At 36.9% G+C, this 21,472-nt stretch overlaps 2 protein-coding genes across 5 annotated transcripts in view; one reads left to right on the forward strand and one right to left on the reverse strand.

Annotated features, from left to right (window-relative positions):
* LOC122839387 (mitochondrial pyruvate carrier 2-like) lies at positions 1 to 11,339 on the reverse strand. The gene is made up of 5 exons (XM_044130904.1): positions 11,264 to 11,339; positions 3,048 to 3,088; positions 2,721 to 2,805; positions 2,295 to 2,406; positions 1 to 914 (listed from the first exon to the last, which is right to left on the reverse strand). The coding sequence occupies exons 1-5, from the start codon at positions 11,322 to 11,324 to the stop codon at positions 875 to 877; spliced, it is 339 nt and encodes a 112-aa protein (XP_043986839.1). The 5' UTR covers positions 11,325 to 11,339; the 3' UTR covers positions 1 to 874.
* dcaf6 (ddb1 and cul4 associated factor 6) overlaps positions 9,098 to 21,472 on the forward strand; it is a 24,750-nt gene continuing 12,375 nt past the window's right edge. For 3 of the 4 annotated variants that reach the window (XM_044130897.1, XM_044130898.1, XM_044130899.1), the window contains exons 1-7: positions 9,098 to 9,491; positions 13,493 to 13,554; positions 17,018 to 17,110; positions 17,967 to 18,152; positions 18,241 to 18,354; positions 19,588 to 19,723; positions 20,426 to 20,637. In XM_044130897.1, coding sequence (XP_043986832.1) covers positions 9,404 to 9,491; positions 13,493 to 13,554; positions 17,018 to 17,110; positions 17,967 to 18,152; positions 18,241 to 18,354; positions 19,588 to 19,723; positions 20,426 to 20,637 — 891 coding nt within the window. In that variant the 5' untranslated portion in view covers positions 9,098 to 9,403. The remainder of the gene's footprint in view (positions 9,492 to 13,492; positions 13,555 to 17,017; positions 17,111 to 17,966; positions 18,153 to 18,240; positions 18,355 to 19,587; positions 19,724 to 20,425; positions 20,638 to 21,472) is intronic. The other variant, XM_044130901.1, reaches the window with a different exon arrangement.

Below are 21,472 nucleotides of genomic sequence, written 5' to 3' on the forward strand. Positions count from 1 at the left end.
CTGTATTAGTCGGATTTATTAATACATAGCAATTACCAACATATTTCATACATTTAGTGACCATCCCTTAAATGTCTGAACAGTCAGCAGATTAATTACACAAATTATTGCTAAATTAGGGAGTTACTGCATGGATACAGTTTGATTGTGTCAATTATTGAAAAAAAAACAACATTTTCCCAGATCAAGTATTTTATGAGGAAGTCTAAAAAGAGCTGTTACAGTCTGTCCCAGTGTTTGCTCGTTGACTCGCAAAGTTGCACGCACATGTTGAATAACTTCTCACACACTTCTGTCAAAATAAATATATAACTCAGGGTTTGTTCTTGAATGGATTATTAAAATGGAAGGAATCCTTTCCATTGTAATCAAAGGCTTAATGACTGCTGAGGAACAGACACCAATGAAATTATAAATATGTGAATGAAAAGATAAATCCTTCTTAAATTTATGGTGACATTCAGCACTGATACAACAGTCAGGTGAATTTTGCTTGAGGTACTGATTGCTACATCTGACAGAAGTCAGTTGACAAATGATGCAAAATTTCCCCGACTAGTGCGCACGATACAAAGTCTGACGTGTGAAATCAGACACTGTACAATCATAAAACTTGATGAACAAGCGGTACTTGTGCGTTGATGACCACGGTTCTTGAGCGTGTATTGACGAGTTAAAAAACAAAAACAAATATCTTTTTATAAACACCCTGCGGAAACGTGAAACTTGGGGAAAAGTGTATTTCCTTCAGGGACAACAGGCTTAATGTGGTAAAACGTGGTTATGGCATGGATGTTATGGGAACAGCGTAGGATGGTGCAGAGATGATATAAAAGTCTCCCTTTGTGTCAGCAGCATCGCAGCGAGAACTTCCTCACGACTCGGCTTCTTTAGCCTTCAGCTCCTGCTTGTAGCTGCAAACACAAGGAGAAAAATGTATTGGAAAACATCAACATTGAACACTTATGTTGCTTGTAGCTTTCTATATATATTCATTTCTTTTGTCTGCTACCTGGATTATGCTAAACTTGATTTTACTGCTAAAAACATGAATCATTGTAAAGATGAAAATCACTCTCGTAAAAGCACTATAGCACCACCTAGAGTCCAAAGTGTCCAACGTTTTTGTGGATGCAGCCTTTTAACCAGTCAAACTGAGCAATAAAAGATTTTTTTTTTTTATTCAAGCCAAATTCAAAGAACATTCCCATATAAACAGTGAGCTAAGCTACACTAATTAAAATTGAGTTGAAAAGACTCAATTTTACAGTTAAAATTAAAACAGGAAGTCCCAGTAGATGTGGGCCTTGATCGCCACCTCAAGAACAAACAGCGGGGATGTTGGCATCAGAGGTTTAGGCGATATTCTTGGTTCCTCCTCTTATATGGATCTATGTGTACAACCTGCCTCAGCATTGTTACACACCATTTACTTTCTCCATGAAGGCAGTATGTACGCTAAATGCTGTGTTCCTCAGAACAGTCCTGGGCAAAGCAAAACAGGTTCAACTAGGACTAATGAGCCTGATCCACGGGTCTCACAGGATCTGCTGCTGACAACGCAGAACGCCCTCAGGGGTCCAGAGGAGTCCATCGGTCACAGAAAGGGAACCGACTCAGCGACAGGCAGATGGTCGTAATGTTATGCCTGTTTTGTTTTAATTAGCTTTACTCTGTTACTATTTAGATCTGGCTTTGGTTAAAACTATTGTCGCTGCACACAAATAAATGCATGGCGAGCATCTGGAAGTTTAATGTTTAGGTATTTAAATTTTTATGTCATTCAGCAAGATTTTAAATCTCTTTTCTTGCATTTCTGATCACGATTTGAAACTTTGAACTTATAGATCCGGTGTTAAGCGGCATTTTTAAAGCAGCTGTCATATTTGCGAAGCACATATTTGTAATTCAAGTTGAGTGCAACATTTGTCACTTTGCTGGTTTTTAGATTGACCGAGAAGGAAAGCATTTGAGTGATGTTGCTCAGTTCATCAGGCTAAACCTGAGGTAAAAGATGCAGGTAGAGGCGATTCTCTTGATGGAAGTTCAGTCATTTCTTGATTTGCTCAAAAATACCTCTAACAAATGTACAACACCTCTAGAGTGGAAGGTCAGAAAGGAACTTACTGGTGTTTTACATCAGGAATGATTACAGGTTGTGTGCTGGAGTAAAAGAAAGCGGCCATATATTTCTAAAGGTCATCAGTAAAAGGTGAGGAAACTGGACTATCTTTGCTTGATGAATCCCTTTCAATTGCATGTTTAGTTGTAAATTTAGAAAAACCCAAACCCACTTCCAGATCCTGTAGAGCTGGGACGCTCCTGCGCTGCCCACGAAGAAGTTCACAGCGAAAAGGTTCCAGTTCTTTGGGATAATGACCAGCGAATATCTGGACCAGATGAGCCCTGAGGGAGGAGGACAGGAGGGACATTTGTCCACAGTGACGATAAACCAGAACAGAGTCAATGTTTTGGCAAAAAAAAAAAAAGGCTGATAGATAAGATTTGTTAAAGCAAACGAAGATGCAATGGGTAACCTTTAGCACATTTTAATCAAACTATCTCAGGCTGCTTGTGGATCAAGCAGTTTGATCCACAACGTTTGTTGTCTTTGTTGAGAAAAACCAAAGCAGACCTTACCTCAACCAAACAATGTTTCTATGCTTAGTTACTCATATGCTCTAAAATGATCCCTGATGACCAATTCAACTTGAACCCACCTGTGGCTGTCAGCACTGCGGACTGGGAGGTGCTGAGTTTATCTGCTGGTCGGGTCATATCAGCCAAACCAGCCATGACCAGGCCCTGAAAAAGAGATTTTCTTTAATCCAAAACATTTACGACACCAGTCAGTCAACGTTTCAGTTCTGACTTTGACCCCTGAGAAAATATCCGAGGTACACAATGTTCACGTACTGACCTGGCAACCAGACAAGGGTTACGTATGTTAAACTTTGTTTTAAGCTGTCAAAAGCCAACAAAGGTCGGGAACGACCTCTGTTTAAGTTCGCAGGCTTGCAGATGAATGTGTGTGAAAGTGCACTTACCCATTTAAACATCGGGGCCCAGAAAAAAACTGTTTTTGGACCTGGAGAGACACAGTGAGAGGGAAACCGTGAGATGTGGCGATTCATGTTGAGGCTACTTTGTTTAGCTTCCAGTTCCTGTCGAACAATTAACTTGTTTTAAGATGCATAAGCTGACTAATCAAAATCAGGAAAACTTTCCTTCAGAAACTTATAAGTCACTTTAATGACATGTCAGACCACCAGGAGGGCATAAAGTAGTATCGCCTTGCCCCTCCCCAACCTGCTGCTACAGACTACTGATCAGCTGGATGAGAAAGGGCCACCACTCCTTTCAATACAAATGCAAGAAAGACAAATTGGGTGGTTTGGAAATGTCTCAGCGAAGCGTGGAAATGAAAGGTGCACCAACCATCACTACTTTAAAACCACAATGGGAAAACTAAAACCTGACTGCCTGCTGGTTATTAGAGCAAACATCTCCTCAAATTAACCGGCTATTTTTTAAATTATATTATGTATAATGAAGCATATTTTCTTAAAAACTAATATAAATTTCACAAGGTCCTTATTTTATATTATTGGTAAGTGTATATATCAAAATAAAAATGTTCCAGATTACATTACTTTGAATGTAACAATATGTTGAGTTTACTTTAGCAGCAGTAGGTATGTTTGTTGCTTTTATGTTTGACCACATTAGGTCTAATTTATCTTGTTTTAATGGCAAATGAGAAGGAACAACATGAGAGAACAAACACTCATTTCTCAAAATGACTCCATTCATGAAATGTTGCACAAATGCAAAACTCATGAAGGTTTAAACTCTTTATTAAGTTTTGCAATTGTTGGCAAATTCTCCAAGAAAAAGGATCAACAGTAATTATGTAAACAATTTCCTTCTGGTTATTGGAGCCAAAACGATCAACATCAAATTAAATATCAATATTGATTTCCTCCTTTCCCCAATTGGTTTTGTTTTGTTAACTATAATTTGTTACTTTGATTTAGTGACGTGTCATTATTAAATCAATACCACATCACTAATGGCACTTTGGGGGATTTTGGACTGTGTTCTAACCACAACAATTTTACTTACTAAGCTAAAAACATAGAACTTGCAATGTTTATATAAAAGCAATATAATAGATTTACATAAAAAAAAGTTTAACTTTTACCTGACGGACAGCAATGAGATGATCAATCTTACTCGACAGATGAAATAGTTTTAAATGCAAAAGAAAATAAAGGTTTATTCCAGTTTATGTTTATGCAACTCATGCTTTGAATAAACTCAAAACCAAGTATATCAAAGAATATGCTGTTTGAGAATGATGTTTAATTTTAGTTAATTTATTGAACAGTCAATAAGAGAAAACTGTTTTTTTTAACTGACCTGCATTTTTACTTTATAAACAGTCACTCAGATAGATACTAACAGCTTTAAACAAGTTGAGGAGTTTAATTTGTTTTATGGCAATACCTTTGCACTCTGAAAAAAAAAAAGCCCTAAAAATGTCTGATGTAATCTGTATTTCATCAGGACAACTGGAACAAGACAATGAAGGTTAGGAATGTTAAATTGGACAATAACTAAAAGTATTCTTTCACTCCTTCAAGAGTTTGACGTGTCAAAACAGATCAAACCACACAGAGAGTTTTACTCCCAAGAAACAGGAGTGACACACAATAAAGCTGCGTAAAGCTTCAACCCTGATCATAAAAGCTGCTGCTCTGGAGTCAATAATCTTCTCAAACGTGGCGAAACAAACTAAAAAAAAAGTGGGACGTCTGTCACTGCAAATCATGTTGGAGGGAGGTGGCTTTTGTCGCCGCCCTCACTACCACTTAGGAAAGTTGTCCTTGAATAATAATAAGAACAAAAAAAAACAAAAAACAGTGACCTCAGTTTCACCTCAAACTTCCTTCGTTGAGCTTAAAATCGAACTCTGAGCTACTAAACATTAGCTACACATATAGGACTAAGAAGTTAGGCAAATTATAATCAGTGCTGTTGCTTTGTTTTGGAAAAGTCATGTTGGCCGGTGTTTGTACTGTAATTATTCTACCTGTATTGATAGACACTGAGTAGGCAACATATAAAGATATGATGAAAGGTGAGATTTTTACCTTTTAGTCCATTTAATGAGCAATCCTCCATTAAGTCAAGACCAGAAGTAAAAATTTGGCTTTTAAAATACTACATTTTTTATTGTTTTTATAGAAAAATAATCTAAATATTGGGCAACATTCAGTTTTGAATAAATCTGACTTAGAAAGGTGTGACTTGCTGAACATTTTTGGTCATAATGAGACATAAAAATGCCACCCAGAATATTACAATACAATAACAGAGCTGAATATTTACATTCCAAGTTCTTTGCCAGAATAATAATTAAAAAAAAACTGTATTTGCTCATGGACATTTTATTTTTGCTGCAGAAATCAATAACTATCTGTGTTTGCTTTCCAAGACAGAAAACAACACACAGAAACTTGTCAGGTGTGTCTGCTGAGAAGTGTCCGAAAACTTGAATGAACTAATTTTTGTCAAACTAGAAAGCATAACCTATAGTGCAGACATTTTACCTATAAACTCTTAGCACTCTAACAAGATTAGGTCTGGTTGGAGTAAAGTTATCCAAGAATGAAGTTACTAGATAAAAACAATGACTTTTCGTAAAATTGCGGCGGACAGATTAGACAGTAGCTGCTCTCGGGTTCTCCTCAGGATGCGCTCCCCATTCATAAACAACCACACCACTACAGCTGGACCACTAGCAACACCTCGCCAATACAAGATGTGCTCGATCCGGTCCAGAATCCTGTGGTAGGACGCTCTGAGCGCAGCCATGATCCGGGTTATTCCGACTGCAGAAGCTAGCTTCCTATAAACTGTTAGCTTGTTATTTATCTGCGTATACCAGCCACAGAACTGTTGCTAGATGTTATTTAATATGGTTTAAATAGGATACTGGGAAGTTTAAGGTTAGAGGAGGATGCTACTGTCCTACTGTCGACCTTTCCCCGGTAGAAGCCGCTGCTGTTATCTGTCAGTAGCTTCCCCCTGACCGACAAGAAGAGGTGACTTTCTGTTCGACTCAACCTTCCGCGTGATGGGCGGGCTTACACAGCTGCACGGTTCTCATTGGTCCAGACTGTGACAGCTCTGCGATGATTGGTTTACTATCGAGGTTGTTTGTTTTTGTTTCCATAATGTACCAGAAAGGCGGAAACATAAACTCATCAAAAGAATTACAGCGCCCAAACTATAAATTATAGTTGAACTATATAGTTTAACTATATAAATTTATAGTTTTATATCAAATTTATACGGAGCCCCCTAGGGGACATGGGGAATTTTTTTTCTTTTGCGTTACCTCGCAAAACTTTTGCGTTCCCTCGCAAAACTTTTGCGTTCCCTCGCAATACTTTTGCGTTACCTCGCAAAACTTTTGCGTTCCCTCGCAAAAACTTTTGCGTTACCTCGCAAAACCTTTTGCGTTCCCTCGCAAAACTGTACTGATCAGTTATGCGGCATAATTGAATACTGTAAGTCTTTCTTACGGTGGCCGCCGTACTTTCTGATTTAATATAAGGTTATGTAAGGTTTTTCCATGAATGTTAATATCTCGTTGTGAAATATCTGAAGTTTTATATCTTTCTTTAGAATACAAAGGCACCACATATAAACAGAAACCTTCCGTAAGTAGGAAAGAAATATAAATACTGTACATCCAAACTATATTTCTGAGTTATTATCGCGGCGTAATAAGTCATCTGACAGTTTTGATTGTGTCGCTGTTGTGTTGGTTGCCTGAATGGTTTAAAGAGCTGCTTTTATGTTCAGTTCCATCTCAACCTTAACAGACATAAATATGCAGTAAATGAATCGATTTTCAATCAGTTTTTTGCACCAAAGACTTCATTAATTATTGATGGTGCGACTTTTTGACTGCAGAATTAGGTGGTGTGGGAGTGATCAAACAAGTATGAATGGGAAGGTTACTGGCCTGCTGGTTTGTGTGTATGAGGAAACGGTGAGCGGGTTGGTCAGTCCTTGCAAAGTTTGGAGCATAATAATCAAAATGGAATAAATCGATAAATGTGACAGAACAAAGAAGTGGTTTGGAGCTAAATGATACACGGAGAGATGAGATTCCCCGAGTTAACCCAATACGGCCCTTTACCATAATTAGTTTGTCGTGTTTTTAATAATAAAACGTGTTTATTATTATGAAGTCTTTGGTGCAAAAAACTTATTGAAAATTGATTCATTCACCGCATATTTATGTCTGTTAAGGTTGAGATGGAACTGAACATAAAAGCAGCACTTTAAACCATTCAGGCAACCAACACAACAGCGACACAATCAAAACTGTCAGATGACTTATTACGCCGCGATAATAACTCAGAAATATAGTTTGGATGTACAGTATTTATTTCTTTCCTACTTACGGAAGGTTTCTGTTTATATAACAGGTTTGTGGTGCCTTTGTATTCTAAAGAAAGATATAAAACTTCAGATATTTCACAACGAGATATTAACATTCATGGAAAAACCTTACATAACCTTATATTAAATCAGAACCACCGTAAGAAAGACTTACAGTATTCAATTATGCCGCATAACTGATCAGTACAGTTTTGCGAGGGAACGCAAAAGGTTTTGCGAGGTAACGCAAAAGTATTGCGAGGGAACGCAAAAGTATTGCGAGGGAACGCAAAAGTTTTGCGAGGGAACGCAAAAGTTTTGCGAGGTAACGCAAAAGAAAAAAAATTCCCCATGTCCCCTAGGGGGCTCCGTAAATTTATATAAATGTTCATTATATTTCTTGAACTTTTTAATTTTTTGCTACATAACACCCTAAACCTGTGTCTTCATTTTGTGTGATTGAAAACACAAAGTATTAATTTTTTTCAAGTGGAAGGTAAATTATGCATATTTTTTCCATTATTGTTTCATAAATAAAAATCTTAAAGGGTTTTAAGAGTTTTGAATTTCAGCCGCCAAATTCAAAACGTTAGAGCTAATTTTCACTCCAATTAAAGCAGCAAGACATGAAAAGAATCCTAACAGTAAAAAGTTGTCATCATATATTTACAGTGACGATTTATTCAAGAAGATGCAAGCTTTTGGTTTCTTCTAGTCCATTAGACTCACATTTCTGCACTTTGTTGGATCAGCTGAGGATCTCTGCTTCTCTTCAGTTTCAATGAATTTTCAAGCTGATTTTCTGATTAATCCTGTTTGCATTTGTTCCATGTCCTATCTTGCTTCTGTATATTGTATTTTGAGATTATTGCACATAGTTGAACTATATTTCCTAGTTGTGCGGAAATTTATCTTTCTGTTGAGCTGAATTTTATATCGGATGATCAGAGTAAACTATCTGAACATTATACACAGGTTTTGGATTTTGAAAATTTTTTAAATATTTTATTGTAAAATGAGAAAATCTGGAGCAGCTCAAGTTGTATGAATACACTAGCCTTATCTGTAAAATAAAAATAAAAATATGAAAAACAAACAACTTAGCAGTGACGTGGACATTTTAAAATGATGAATTAAGACAGTCTTCAAATGTGTGTCAGTAAAGTACATTTAGTATTTCTAAAAATATTAAAATGATTCTTACATTATTTTGGTAAAATGTTTTTTAAGATGAAACTGAACTTGTATTTGAATTATTTAGTGGTAATAGAACATTATTTACATGTCTTTAATTTTTATTCATAAAGAATAATATCCATAATATCCAGATGTGAATGGTTCAAGTAAGAATACAGAAAATGAATAACATAACCCAGTTATTACAAGAAAGGAAGTAATAATAATAATAATAATAATAATAATAATAATAATAATAATAATAATAATAATAATAATAATAATAATAATAATAATAATAGCTTTACCATGTGAGCGTTATTTAAAAATTTTTTTGCACATAATCCATGCCAATGTAGTTGATTCTGATATTGTATTTGCAAAGACTCCGACAGCCATTTCTTCCAGGCGTATAAAAACGAGCGTACCTACCTTCTTTGTCAAAAACACGCACTTTCTCGCGTTGTTTTGATCCAGCTGACCGCTATCCGCAGAAAGAAATAAACCAGGCTAGGCTAGAAAGACAGAGAGTTTGGATTCCGTAGAGCAGAGACACGGACCGTGTGGACTCTGAGGGACTGACGGCGGGGATCGGACTGGGGCGACTTTCCCTCCACGGCGATGCTGAGCGCCACATCCAGTTAGCACCGTCCCGACAGAACGGGACCAAAGTGGATGGAAATCCGACAAAAGGCGACGCCGTCCGAGGAAGGGTTAGCTTAGTTTAGATGTTATTGTCAGCTAAAAACAAACCCACTTGGTCGCAATGTCCTGCACTGGGAACCTGGTTTGGGATGTTAATAAACGTCTGATTGGATACGGGGATCCTAACTCCATCAGAACCAGCTATTTAGGTAAGAACAAAATACCAAGTCGCTATGCTAACGCTGACATATGTGACAGGACGTGTGTTGATTTGTTTGTTTTTAGCTGAAACGGAAGCAGTAGAGTTGGACTTATCCTCAAGTCAAATTAAGCCGTGTATTAACCGAGATCTTATTCTGCTATCTAACCCATCAATTTAGCCGCTTTATTGAGGTTAAAGCTGGATGTTTACTGAATTCCAGATCATTTAGCACTTCACATTATAGTATTTATTCCACAGCCCCGCATCTATATGCCAGGCAACAGATTGGTGATATTACAATATTCTGGGATGATCTAGTTTCATGATCACGGATCAATTAACTGCTTGAGACATAAAGTAAACATCTATGTCAGATCTGTGGAGTTTTTCAGCACTCAAATGCTGGACTTTATTATGAAAATTAATTTTCCTTGTGTTTTAACAGAACTTAAACTTTAGTGTCAGAAATGTATCGTCAATTATGTGGAAAACAATTTGTAAAAACCCTCCAAAGGCATCTTACCAAAACAAACAGACAAACAAAAACATTTTAATTTGTTGATTAAAAATTAGATAGAAATTTAGTTTGTGTGTTAAGCAGTTTTGATGTATAATTGCTATTACAGATCTCCTTCAAATATTAAACATCTTTTGCAAATATGTCACTGTGGACAAATATAATTCAAACAATTGAAACGTCCAGAACCAATATGAAAATCTGGGGTTGTTTTGCCAAATCTGCAATTTAATGAAAATATTTCATACATTTTTCAAAATGTTTTTTTAATAGCAATTTGCAAAAACTTAAAATTTCTTTCTGTAGCAACAGGTGGGGGCAGGGCAGCCTTACTCACTTCTTCTGACAGCTAAAAAGTAAAATAGCTCATTTAAATCCTTTAATTTACAACAAGGAACAGAGCAAGAGAAGAATCTAAATTATATCACAGACATTCAACAATGTAACTTTTGCAGATCAGGGAAATATTTAAAGGTTCGAAGTAAAGCAAAAATAAAATTAGTTAAACAATAGTTAAAAAAAGTATTATATGTATTTTTCAGTTACTGTACGTGCAAAGCGTGAAGCAACCATCTTATCTATTTCCATTTTTAGGTTTTGTTAAAAAGGAGAACAATATAATTAATTTAATGGTAAACATAAGGTAGTAAATTGTGTCTTCAAGATTGTTTGAACTATCATTTGGAAAATTATACAGTAATAGTATTGGAAAGTACTGGAAACCGCAGCAGGCAGATTACATTAGTGAAACGAATCTTATAGAACATTGTTTAATTTGATTTAGGATGCAGACAGGAAAAAAAAACAACAACTAAGATTTCCAGAAAGACTGAGACTTTATGCTCCTGTAACCTGATGTTTGATTGCTTCATCAGATTTTGATAAAAGTTTTAGAATAGCTAACTCCTATGTTAAAAAAAAATCCTCAGTTTCACAATGTGATTAAGTTGGCTTATGTGAAACTGATTTAATCTACAGTCTAAAATGATTTAAAACGCAACCATTTGTTGTGTTTCTTCTGCATTTTAAAAGAATTTCAAAATGGGAAAAAAAAAATCAGAAGATAACATAATAGATTTCCATTTCTGTCTGCCTGTATTGGAAGTTAGTTAACAGTCTTTGGTATTTTCTCTGTGCTGCATGTTGAAACAGATCAGTCCTCATTAATATCATCTCTATTTTGACTTTTCTAGAGCTTCTTGTGCACAGGAAATAAAAAGGTTTAAAAAGACAACTTGTCTGCTGCTGAATTAAGGTCCTACCTGCTAAGTTTTTGGGTAATCCAACGTTAGAAGTTTGTCTTTGCTCGTATTCCTTTATCATATTCACATTAAGGATTAAAACATGTAAAGTCAGCTGCTAAACACGGTTAATCTTGATTGAAATACCAGCTTTAGGATCTTTCAGTCCACCAAAGCAAAGGTTTCCCGTCATCATTTGTGCGTTTGTGCTTGTGTTGGTTTTGAACGGCGCAGATAAACCAATCAGTAAAGATGGCCGCCGTTGGCAGAAGCAGTCGATCTCCATGACTTGTTGTGTCACAGCGTTCAGTCGGAGGCCTGAATGAGGAGACATGAGCCTGTTGAGGTGGAGCTGGTGCCTCAGAGGTTTAGTCAGTGCCGTATTTAGCACCAGCCGAGATAAAGTCAGAGCTGGGTTTGTGCACGCGAGGATGCATGCAGGGATGTGTGGGTCACACCTCTTATCAGATATATTTAGTGTTAAAAACGGCGCATCAGAAGGTGAAGCGGGGAGATAAACTGCGAAGCTGATGGACGCGGTGGGATTTTTGACTTGGTTCTTTTGCGATTTCAACCAAATAGATTGTTAAATAAAAGAAAAGGAATAAATTCAAAACAAATGCTTCTCTGAGCAGCTTTATTTGCTCAACTTCTTCACCTCCACTAAGTTAAAAATGTTTTTTTTTTTTACACTAATGACTGAGGGAAAAACTTAAATTTGCAATCTGCTTGGATGCAATTTCTGTGGGGATATAATATTCCGCTGTGTTTATCCAAAATATATGTGGACTTTATAGGGATGGGTTATATATATATAGACTTAAATGTCAGTATTTTATAACATATATCGTGATAATGATAAAAATTCTGATAAAAACAATTTAAAAAATAATTTTCCGTCTATTTTTTTGACAGTAGTTTGTATGGCTGTGACTACATGTCTCTGTTAACAAACCGAATTTTCTTAAAAACAAAATAAAAGAAAACCAAGAGAGTAAATGACCTTAAATGGTGCGATTCTATCGCTCAATGCCACACAGTAATAGCATTTATCAATATTTCTAAATGTATTGATATTTATGGCTAATCTCGTATGACAAGTAAAAATCCCAACAATAATTTCAGCGTTTGGAGATTTTAGACGTTTCAAATATCATTTGATAGCAAGTCTGTCAAAATAAGAAGAAATGATAAATGAAAATGAGGTTGATAATTCTCATTCGCATGATTCATTTTTTTTCTTGTTTTTGTTTCTCTCTCTGTTTGTACCAAATGCCAAATGACAAATGCCTTCAGTTTGGTGCGTTAGTCTCTAATAGGCCCTTTTGCGAAGGGCAGTTGTGTTTACAGAGACTTAAAATGTCTTCCAGTCTCAGTGTTAAATGTTTATCAAAAGTTAAAGTTTATTGAGCTTTGAGAATGCACACTTGCATGATTATGTCATTACTCTTATTCTACTTGAAAATGATCTCAAAACAACAATTATTATTGTTTATTATTGTTTATCTCGATAACTTCTGGGACTATTTATTGTCCTGCAAACTTTGTCATTCTGTCAAATTTTGGCAGTGCTAGAGGGAAACTTCTCATTAGTGCCAGATGTATATTTTTATTGGCTGAGAAGCAAAAGCTCTCAGAAAATAGTTAATGATGGAGAAGAAAGAATAGGGAGGAAAATTATTGACCATAATAATTCTTTGCAATTAGATGAACTATAAGTATTTAGAACAATACTTTAGTTTTTGCTCTCAACTAACATGTGACCCAGAGTACAATCCTAAATTATTATTATTGCATATTTTTGTGTGAATTTCAGAATTTGTCAGTATTGATTATAATAAATGCCGTTGGACATCCTGGCGTCTCCAACATGGCAACGTTTTCGGCACCTTCACATGCCCTGAATTTTAAACCCGTCGATGCGGGTCCGGTTTTCCGTCTGAGCAAACAGCAGCCGCAGAATTTTCACAGCTTAAACTCAAAGTACAAAGCCGACATCCCCGGACTGATCTCAGGAACGCGGCGGCGTCTTCAGATCCTGACAGAACTCGGCCTTTAAACGCAACACACCGTCCTCTTTCTGCTTCCTTGCTCTCGTTCTGCAGCAGCAGTATTTCTGCAAACGAGAATAACACAGTGCACTCTACACGAATTTATTACAAATATTAAATGTGTCAAAGTGTTCCAGCTCTCAGTACCGACCTCAAATGAACGTCGGCAGGTTTAAAAGCGTTTTGGTCTTTTCTGCAGGTAGAAGAGAATTTGTCCAGAGGCTGAAACTAGAAGCGACACTCAACGTCCACGATGGTTGTGTAAGTGTTCTGCATTTCTGAGCCCCTTTTTTAAAAAATGTATGTCTTTGTCCCGTTTTTATGAGTTTATTTTGTCTGGAAGAAAACCGCATAGTATGTTGTCCACCCCCCCTCCCCCCTGGTCGGTATGTGAACTCGAGCGGAGCTCTGGCTGCAGGTCAGGTGTTTGATGCCTTCAGGAAACCTGAAGCTGACAGATCAGTCGCACAGCATCCCGTGACGCTTTCAGGCAGGACGTCAGTCCGACCAAAACACCGCAGCAACACTCGCACGACCTCAGAGAGCTGCCTACCTTTTTTTAAATTTTATTTTTCATTTTCTTTTTTTCAACCTTTAGCAGGTTTTTTTTTTTTTCTTTTGTTTGTTTGTTTGTTCTTTGCATTGTCAGGTTATATATGTTGTCTTAACAGTTGGCATATTCCTTGACATTTTCCACATTGCATCTCAAATTTTATTGGATTTAATAGTTGATAGTCTAACCACAAAATGCTGAATGAAGAATGATTTTGTTTTTGAAAAGAAATCTAAAAGCTGTGGTGTGCATTTGCATTCATCCCTCTTAGTTTGCCTGAAACGGTGCAGAAAAATCTAAATTATTTATATATATATATATAAAAATATAAATATGACGAATGCAAATTTGAGCAGTTTTTATTAGAGGTTTTTTGTTTGGAATAAATCCTGCATTAAATTTCCACACCAGAAAGACACAAATATTAGTAATATTTGTTCTCATCAATACTAAGTGCTTTTTGTAAGTGATTTATGTTTTTTTCTTTGTTTTGAAACTTGATAACAGAACGATGATCCTTTAAAAACAACCGCAAATTTCCTATTGTAGAGATTCACTTCTAAATGTCAGATTGTCTTTTCACAAAAGATTATGCAACGTTCATGACTCAATTTTTTTTTTTTTTTTTATTTAGCTGGACTGAGGGCAGAAATGGCTCTTTGGTTGTACAGGAAACCTTTGGCTTGTATGCAAAGAACTGTACCTGGTGGGAATTAAGACTATATTACAAACATGGTGGTGGCAGCATCATGCTGTGGGGATGGTTGTCTTCTGCAGGGACACTGTAGCTGGTCACATTTTGGAGGATTATAGAAGGAAAACTGCTAGCAGAGTTTAGACTGAAGGGGAGTTTCACCTTCCAGTACGACATGCGGCATTTTTAGAGGATTGTTTAATAAAAAAAATATTCAGGAAAATGCATTTAAAAATATAATTAAAGCATTTTTATACAGCTTGAAGGTTAATTAATACATTTCTATGTAAAGAGGTTTCTATTTTTGATCAACTGTAAACATTTAATCAGATGGATTAATGGTTCCAGTTAATCCATTTGATTAAATGCACAAGTCTTTAATATTTTGACCGCCCCATCTGCTTCTTGTTTGGTCATTTATCACACAGTCTAAAACACCCAGGATTACTGAACGTTGAAGTCATGGAAGCACTCATGTTTTCTGATATTACTATTTGTGCAGCCTTTATATTTAATAAATCCATTCTGTCTAAATACAGGAGTGTCGGCGGTCACAATCTGCGGTGTTGCTGTTCCTTTAAATGTGTTGAGTCAGAACATATGCTGAGCAAGACGATATGCATTCAGTAATAGGACCAAATAAAGCATTTGTGCTTTGGGTTTTTCCCTCGTTTAGATTTGAGGGGTTTTTTCTTCTTTTTTTTTCTTCTAGGAAACAGGAATATTAATTTAAATGTAGCGCAGAACAGAAAACTTAGTTAGGAATTTTTATTTTTTTTAAATGATTGTTTGTTTATGCAGCTTTGCTATAAGCAGAAGCTATTGGATGAGATGAATATTTGCTCTGAATTTGGTAGCTGCTTTAATTACTGGTAAGGGAAAAATACTTCCATAAACTGCCCTGTCTTCCAGTGAGCCTTTTTAGCAGGAGTTGCTTCATTATCCGATTTTCTTCTCATTTTACTAAGAGCAGTGCCTTATGTTTTAGTTCTTATTTTATTTGCAGATAAAATAAGAAGTCAGTGTTTGTCCTCACCGTGTTTGAAATTGATGGGAGAAATTAAACAATTCAAGTTCCACACGGAGAAAGAAAGGATGCGTGTTAAAATAGGTTTCATTAAGGGTTTTAATGAAAAACAGGTTTTTCCGCTAAAACCAGCTCCTCCTCCACTTTGAGGTGGATTTTTATTTTATGTTATTATTTGTGGACTGGAAAACAGGAAACCAGATGATGATTTAAGATGCTCAAACACAACAAAACAGAAGGAAAACATCGAAAGTCATTTTAATTCATCATCGGCGACAGAAACCGATTTACGGGAGATTCCCAGTGAACGCTCGGGCAATAAGAAATAGTCAATGCCGTGTTTTTAAATAATAATTAAAACAAAACCCATCATCATAAACGAAACCCGTGATTTTTTTCCCACCGGAATCGGCTCATCTGTATTCATTAGTGGGTTTGAAGCGTCGGCTGTTGCAGAGGTGTGGGTTTGTTTGGCAGTGCAGCTCTGAGCCCAGAGTGATCTCACTGATTGCAGCGAGCCGCTCTGTCACGACGGAGCGCTGAACGAGGCTGCAGGTCGTAATGAAATATTGATCCGCAGACAAACAGAAAACAAGCAGCTCTGAGGCTTTGTTCTGTTTCTGCTGCTGGGAACGTAGAACCTGGGAGTAAATGCTGTTCAATTATTTACTGACGTTCAGCTAAATATGAGCAAAACACAAATATAAATCTAGGATTTGAGTGAAGATTTAGAAGCTGAATTGGATTTAGAACTTCATCTTTCTTTTATTTAAAAAGGCAGATTTTTTGTTGTTGTCCTGTTTGGTTTAAAATGATCTTTTGTTAGTTTAAAATAAATCTTCTTTTGGATTAATAAAGTGGACTAAAGGGAGTGTAAACATTTTTGGCTGTGTCATCATTTATACGGTTGTTCTTGTGATTTTCATACAGATAACAGGAAATAATTAACTTATTTTAAGACAAGTGTTTTCTTCCACATTTTACAAAAAAAAAAATCCAGTTGAAATCTGTTTGCCTAGTCTGCAAAATCAGTAGACATCTTAAATGGTAAAATTTTATTCTTTTTCTGGTCAGTTGTGATACAGAAACATTTAATTAATTGTCACATTTGAGAAGCTACTGTGTTTCTTTGCATGTTATGTTTTTATTTAAACACACATGTGGATATTTATACTAACTCAATTCAAACCAGTCTTGTAAAATTTGATATTTGTGGCTGTCCACACAAGTATATGGATGATTATTTGGTTCAAACAACAATGCGAAGAGTAAGAATCCAAAATAAAAGAGAGAAACACAAGTAAAAAGAACTTTAAGATGATAAAGAAAAGTTATTAGTAGATGTCTACAGTTTTTAGTATTGTCTCCTTTTGCCAGAATGCAGGCATGAAGTTTCCACATTAGTTTTCTGTCAGCCCTGTAAACACTTTATTCCTTCATCTCCTCTCAGGTCAACACAATATCCTGGAACGACACAGGCGAATACATCCTGTCTGGGTCAGACGACACCTTTCTGGTCATCACTAACCCGTACAACAAGAAGGTTGGTGGTAACCTGTGACGTTTAGCACTACGACAGAAACAGTCGGAGATAAATTGAACCTCAGAAAGGGAGCTCTACGTCTCCCTACTTTTCACACGACTTACTTACTTTGCTGTCGGAGTTCATAAGATGCAGGTTATTGCAACAGGAATATAAGACATATTTAAATTAGAAAATATGACGTGGCACTGAAGGAACAAACAAAACCGTTAGATTTTCTGGTATATTTCACCTTATCGTTTCAATGGTTTACGTTTGGTGCTGAGGCGAGCTGTAACCCTGGCATCATTATTTCTGCTAATCATCATGATCTTCCTCCTTCAGCAAATGAAAACATGACATTTAAGATTAGGATATTATATTAGGCCAATAAAAAATATTTTTAATACAGAAATATGGGTTTGTGGAAAAGCGTGTTTAACACCTGTTTAAAGGTTATTTTTTTAAATGCACTTTTAATCTGACAAACGAGCCTCGTTGGAGTGAATATTCAAATTTGTTGAACGTGACTGGGCTAAAGAAAAGGATATAAGATTCTGGATTTGAGAAAAGTTTAGATGATTCCATTTTATTTAGCAAAATGCCCTGAAGTAGACAACGTTTACTCTGACAATAAGAAAAAGTTTTTATACAGCATATGTAAACATCACCTACTGCTTATTTCTCTTTTTGTAAAAAGGCTGCAATATGCAGACGGTTAAACATTGCTAAAATAATATTTAGAAACAATTAAGTACATCTAAAATATTGTATCTAAAAAGTACATCTAAAAAATAAAATTGAAGTTTAAGCTGGACAGGAGCTTTAGGTACCACAAATTAACCCCAAATGTCCACTTTTGTTTTCCCGTCTTCAGGTGAAGAAGTCGATCCGCTCTGGCCATCGAGCGAACATCTTCAGTGCGAAGTTCATGCCTCACACAAACGATCAGGAAATCGTCTCCTGCTCCGGAGACGGCGTCATCTTCTACACCCACACCGAGAAGAGTCCCGAGTACAACCGGCAGTGTCAGTTCACCTGCCACTACGGCACAGCTTACGAGGTGCTGAACGGCGATGCTGCTCCCCCAATAAAATGATACGTTTACTTAATGACCTCTTCTCTGACCGTGTTTATTTTATTCCGCTCAGATTATGACTGTACCAAATGATCCCTACACTTTCCTGTCGTGTGGGGAGGACGGCACGGTGCGGTGGTTTGACCTTCGCACAAAAACCAGCTGCACTAAAGAAGACTGCAAGGATGTATGCTGACAACTGGGCTCTTTTTAATTCTAGTAATATCAGTAGGAAGTTACAGAAATAATTGAGCGTTTACTAAATCCTCATAGTGTTGAAGGTCAACCTTGTGGCGCTGTTGCTTCTTTCTGAAGTACTTCGGCAAACTGTTTTCTTGACTTCAGTCCAGGCTGCCTGCGATGCAGAAAGCCTTTGCGTGGGTGCTGTCTCATGTTTCATTCTTCAGATTAGAACCCATGACGTTAAAACTACTTGAATAGTTTTACCAGGTGGCATCGTCGTTGCCTTGCTTGACCCTGGTGCTGTTCCTTATGAGAGGAGATCCGTCAGTGATCTGAAGGAGGAAAAACAACCAAACATCACGTTAGCTCGATTAGCTCGACTAGCGTAGGGACGTCCATTCTTTCAAAAGATGTCATTTATTTTGTTCTGTATTACCAGAAAAACAAGTCCGAAAAAAAAAAAGATCACATTTACCAACCTTAATATTTTTTAGATACTTTAGATTTTGAGATTTATTCCAGTCTGGAGACGGTTTGGTTCTGAAAGCAGAGTTTTTCTCGTACATTGGAGATTAAAAGTCTGGAAAATGAACCCTTTCATACTTTGAAAAATGTATGTATCGTGATGCTTTGCACAAATTAGCATACTGATTATTTCATTGTAGCATTCGCAATTTAGTCTCCAAGCATGTTTACTTTTCTCCTGCTCTCTTTAAGATATCTACAAACAATTACTGCACTCTAAGCAGTCCTTTATAACAAACATCTTGCAAACATTGATGCTCTACTTTGATATGTTGTGCAGCTTTACCCCAAAAAAACTACCCTTATCCACGTATTTCTTTGCTTTAGTTATAAGAAAGTGAATTAGTCTAACTTCTTAACTTTTAGAAATGTGCATTTGTGGCGTCATTATTGCTCTTCCGGTTTTATAAAATCTTGTTCCAGCTTAAACACATCAGCTGAAAAAAATCATCACAAGTTGGCCTTCTATGCTATTTTTTTCTTACAAAAACTTGACAGAATGCATTTAAGTTCAGGCTTATATTTCTTCTGTACCTGCAAACCAGTGTTACTTTCCGCCTGCAGCAGGCTCTGCAGGGAGTGAGACTCTGTAGCCTACGTTTATTTATATTTTTAATACTCCGTTTTTTAAATTATTTTAAGCTTTATTGAACAGATTACTGGTTTATGTCGTTCTGAGCTTCACCTTGTGGCATTTTTGCTATGATCCCAGGACATTCTGATTAACTGCCGAAGAGCGGCGACCTCCATATCCATCTCACCTCTGGTGCCATACTATCTGGCTGTGGGCTGCTCAGACAGCTCAGTGCGAATCTATGACAGACGCATGCTAGGAACCAGAGCCACAGGTAAACTGCCCCTGTTTCGATTCTTTGTATTTATGTTGATTTCAGTAAGATTTAAAGGGACCATATTATGCAAAGTTCACATTTTGTGCTTCCATTTGGGTCTCTGCTGTTTCTGAACACAGCCCAAGGGCTTAAAAAAAAACACTCAGCCATTTTGTGGCACCAAGTTAATGTTTCATGGTCTCTGGAAAATTAGCTATTAAAAAAAATAAATAAATAAAAAAGATTAAGTCAGATTTTACGATTACCTAGCAACCCCAGCAAGGCCCAGCTTGTCACCTGGCAACCCTGCACCAGCAGGGTGTAATATGCTGGAGCACCAGCATATTACATCAGATGACTTTACTGCTGTGTGCGCTATACAATGGCTGCTGGAAAAGATGAGTTTTTTGTTTTTGACTTGCCATACATAAACCACTTACTGCATCCTCATTGGTTGTGCAGTATGCTCCACTTCTGCTTTTCAAAGATGTACGAATGTATTGGTGTGTAGCAAATTGCAGCTTATTTGGATTTTAAGTGACAGAGCAGCTCTTCTATGGTTTTCAGAACAATTCAGTCTGTCTCTACATTATAAGTTATGCTTGTTGTGTAATATATGTGGGGAAAGCAATCGAACTCTAAGCACCCATTTCACATCTGATGACTTGGACTAATTAAACGGATAGTCACGTCTTCATTACGTCTTCCTTTCTTTCTCAGGTAACTACATGGGCCGGGGAACGACGGGCATGTGTGTGCGGTTCGTACCTTCCCACCTGTCCAACAAGTCGTGCAGGGTGACGTCTCTCTGCTACAGCGGGGACGGTCAAGAGGTGCTAGTCAGCTACTCCTCGGATTACATCTACCTTTTCAACCCCAAAGATGACCAGGCCCGGGAGCTCAAGGGCCCGTCGGAGGAGAGGAGGGAGGAGGTGAGGTCACACTGTGACGCTTTGAAGCCTTTTTTTCTTTTTCCTGATTCCTTTGTCACTTTTCAACACTGTTAGAAGCATTGGTCATGCTAGGAACATTTTGTGGTCTTCTTTTACGCAGCAGCATCTGAATGTAGTGTTAATTTCTCACAGGGAGATTTTACTTTTTTTTCTTTTTTTTGATGCATCATCTGTTTCTGTCAGGAAAGCTTTTTCTGTTGTGGCTTTACAGAACGATTCTCCATGGTTCCTACACAGTCTGGAAAAGCATGGAGTTTAGGTATTTTCAAGTTCTGTATAAGTATTGAAAATGAAAACAAAGTGTGGAAAAAAATATTCAAAATTCCAGATCATTTTCCCTAATCAATCATTTAAACTACATGTTTAAATGATTGATTAGGGAATACAATGTCTGCCCGTCTGTCTGCCCTTTCGTCCATCTGTTTATCCGTCAATCAGGCTTACACAACAAAAATCCAAGTGGACTGAAAATGTTTGTCATGAAATGTTGTGAAGAGCAAGTATGCATACTTTATTCAAGTTATGTCATCAATGTTTCATCGTCAGTTTCTAGTCTTTGGTTACTGTAAAACTGTCTTTTATGCCATTCAGATTCCTCAGATTTCATCACGTAGAACATAATTGTTCATATTTTTCAGGGGAAGAGGTCAGACGGTTTGTTTGAGAGAAGAGTTCAAGAGTTTAATCAAAACAGCAGTTTGATTAAAGGCTGCCAACATTTTAAAATGTAGCACTTTCCCTTACAGACTCCGTTCAGACGAAACAAAAGCGTCATTCTTGCTGGAACTTATTCAGACTTAACTCCTGAAAATCT

The sequence above is a fragment of the Gambusia affinis genome, linkage group LG11 (assembly GCF_019740435.1).
Source record: "Gambusia affinis linkage group LG11, SWU_Gaff_1.0, whole genome shotgun sequence".
In the NCBI taxonomy this organism is placed as follows: Eukaryota; Metazoa; Chordata; class Actinopteri; order Cyprinodontiformes; family Poeciliidae; genus Gambusia; species Gambusia affinis.

Excerpts from the sequence above, each read along its gene's own strand:
- LOC122839387 (XM_044130904.1), bottom strand. The coding sequence starts at position 11,324 with ATGATAAAGGAATACGAGCAAAGACAAACTTCTAACGTTGGATTACCC. Across the intron at positions 2,806-3,047 it reads GGGCCCCGATGTTTAAATGG|GGCCTGGTCATGGCTGGTTT; the intron begins GTAAGTGCACTT and ends TCTCTTTTTCAG. Across the intron at positions 915-2,294 it reads CAGCTCTACAGGATCTGGAA|CTACAAGCAGGAGCTGAAGG; the intron begins GTGGGTTTGGGT and ends TTGTGTTTGCAG.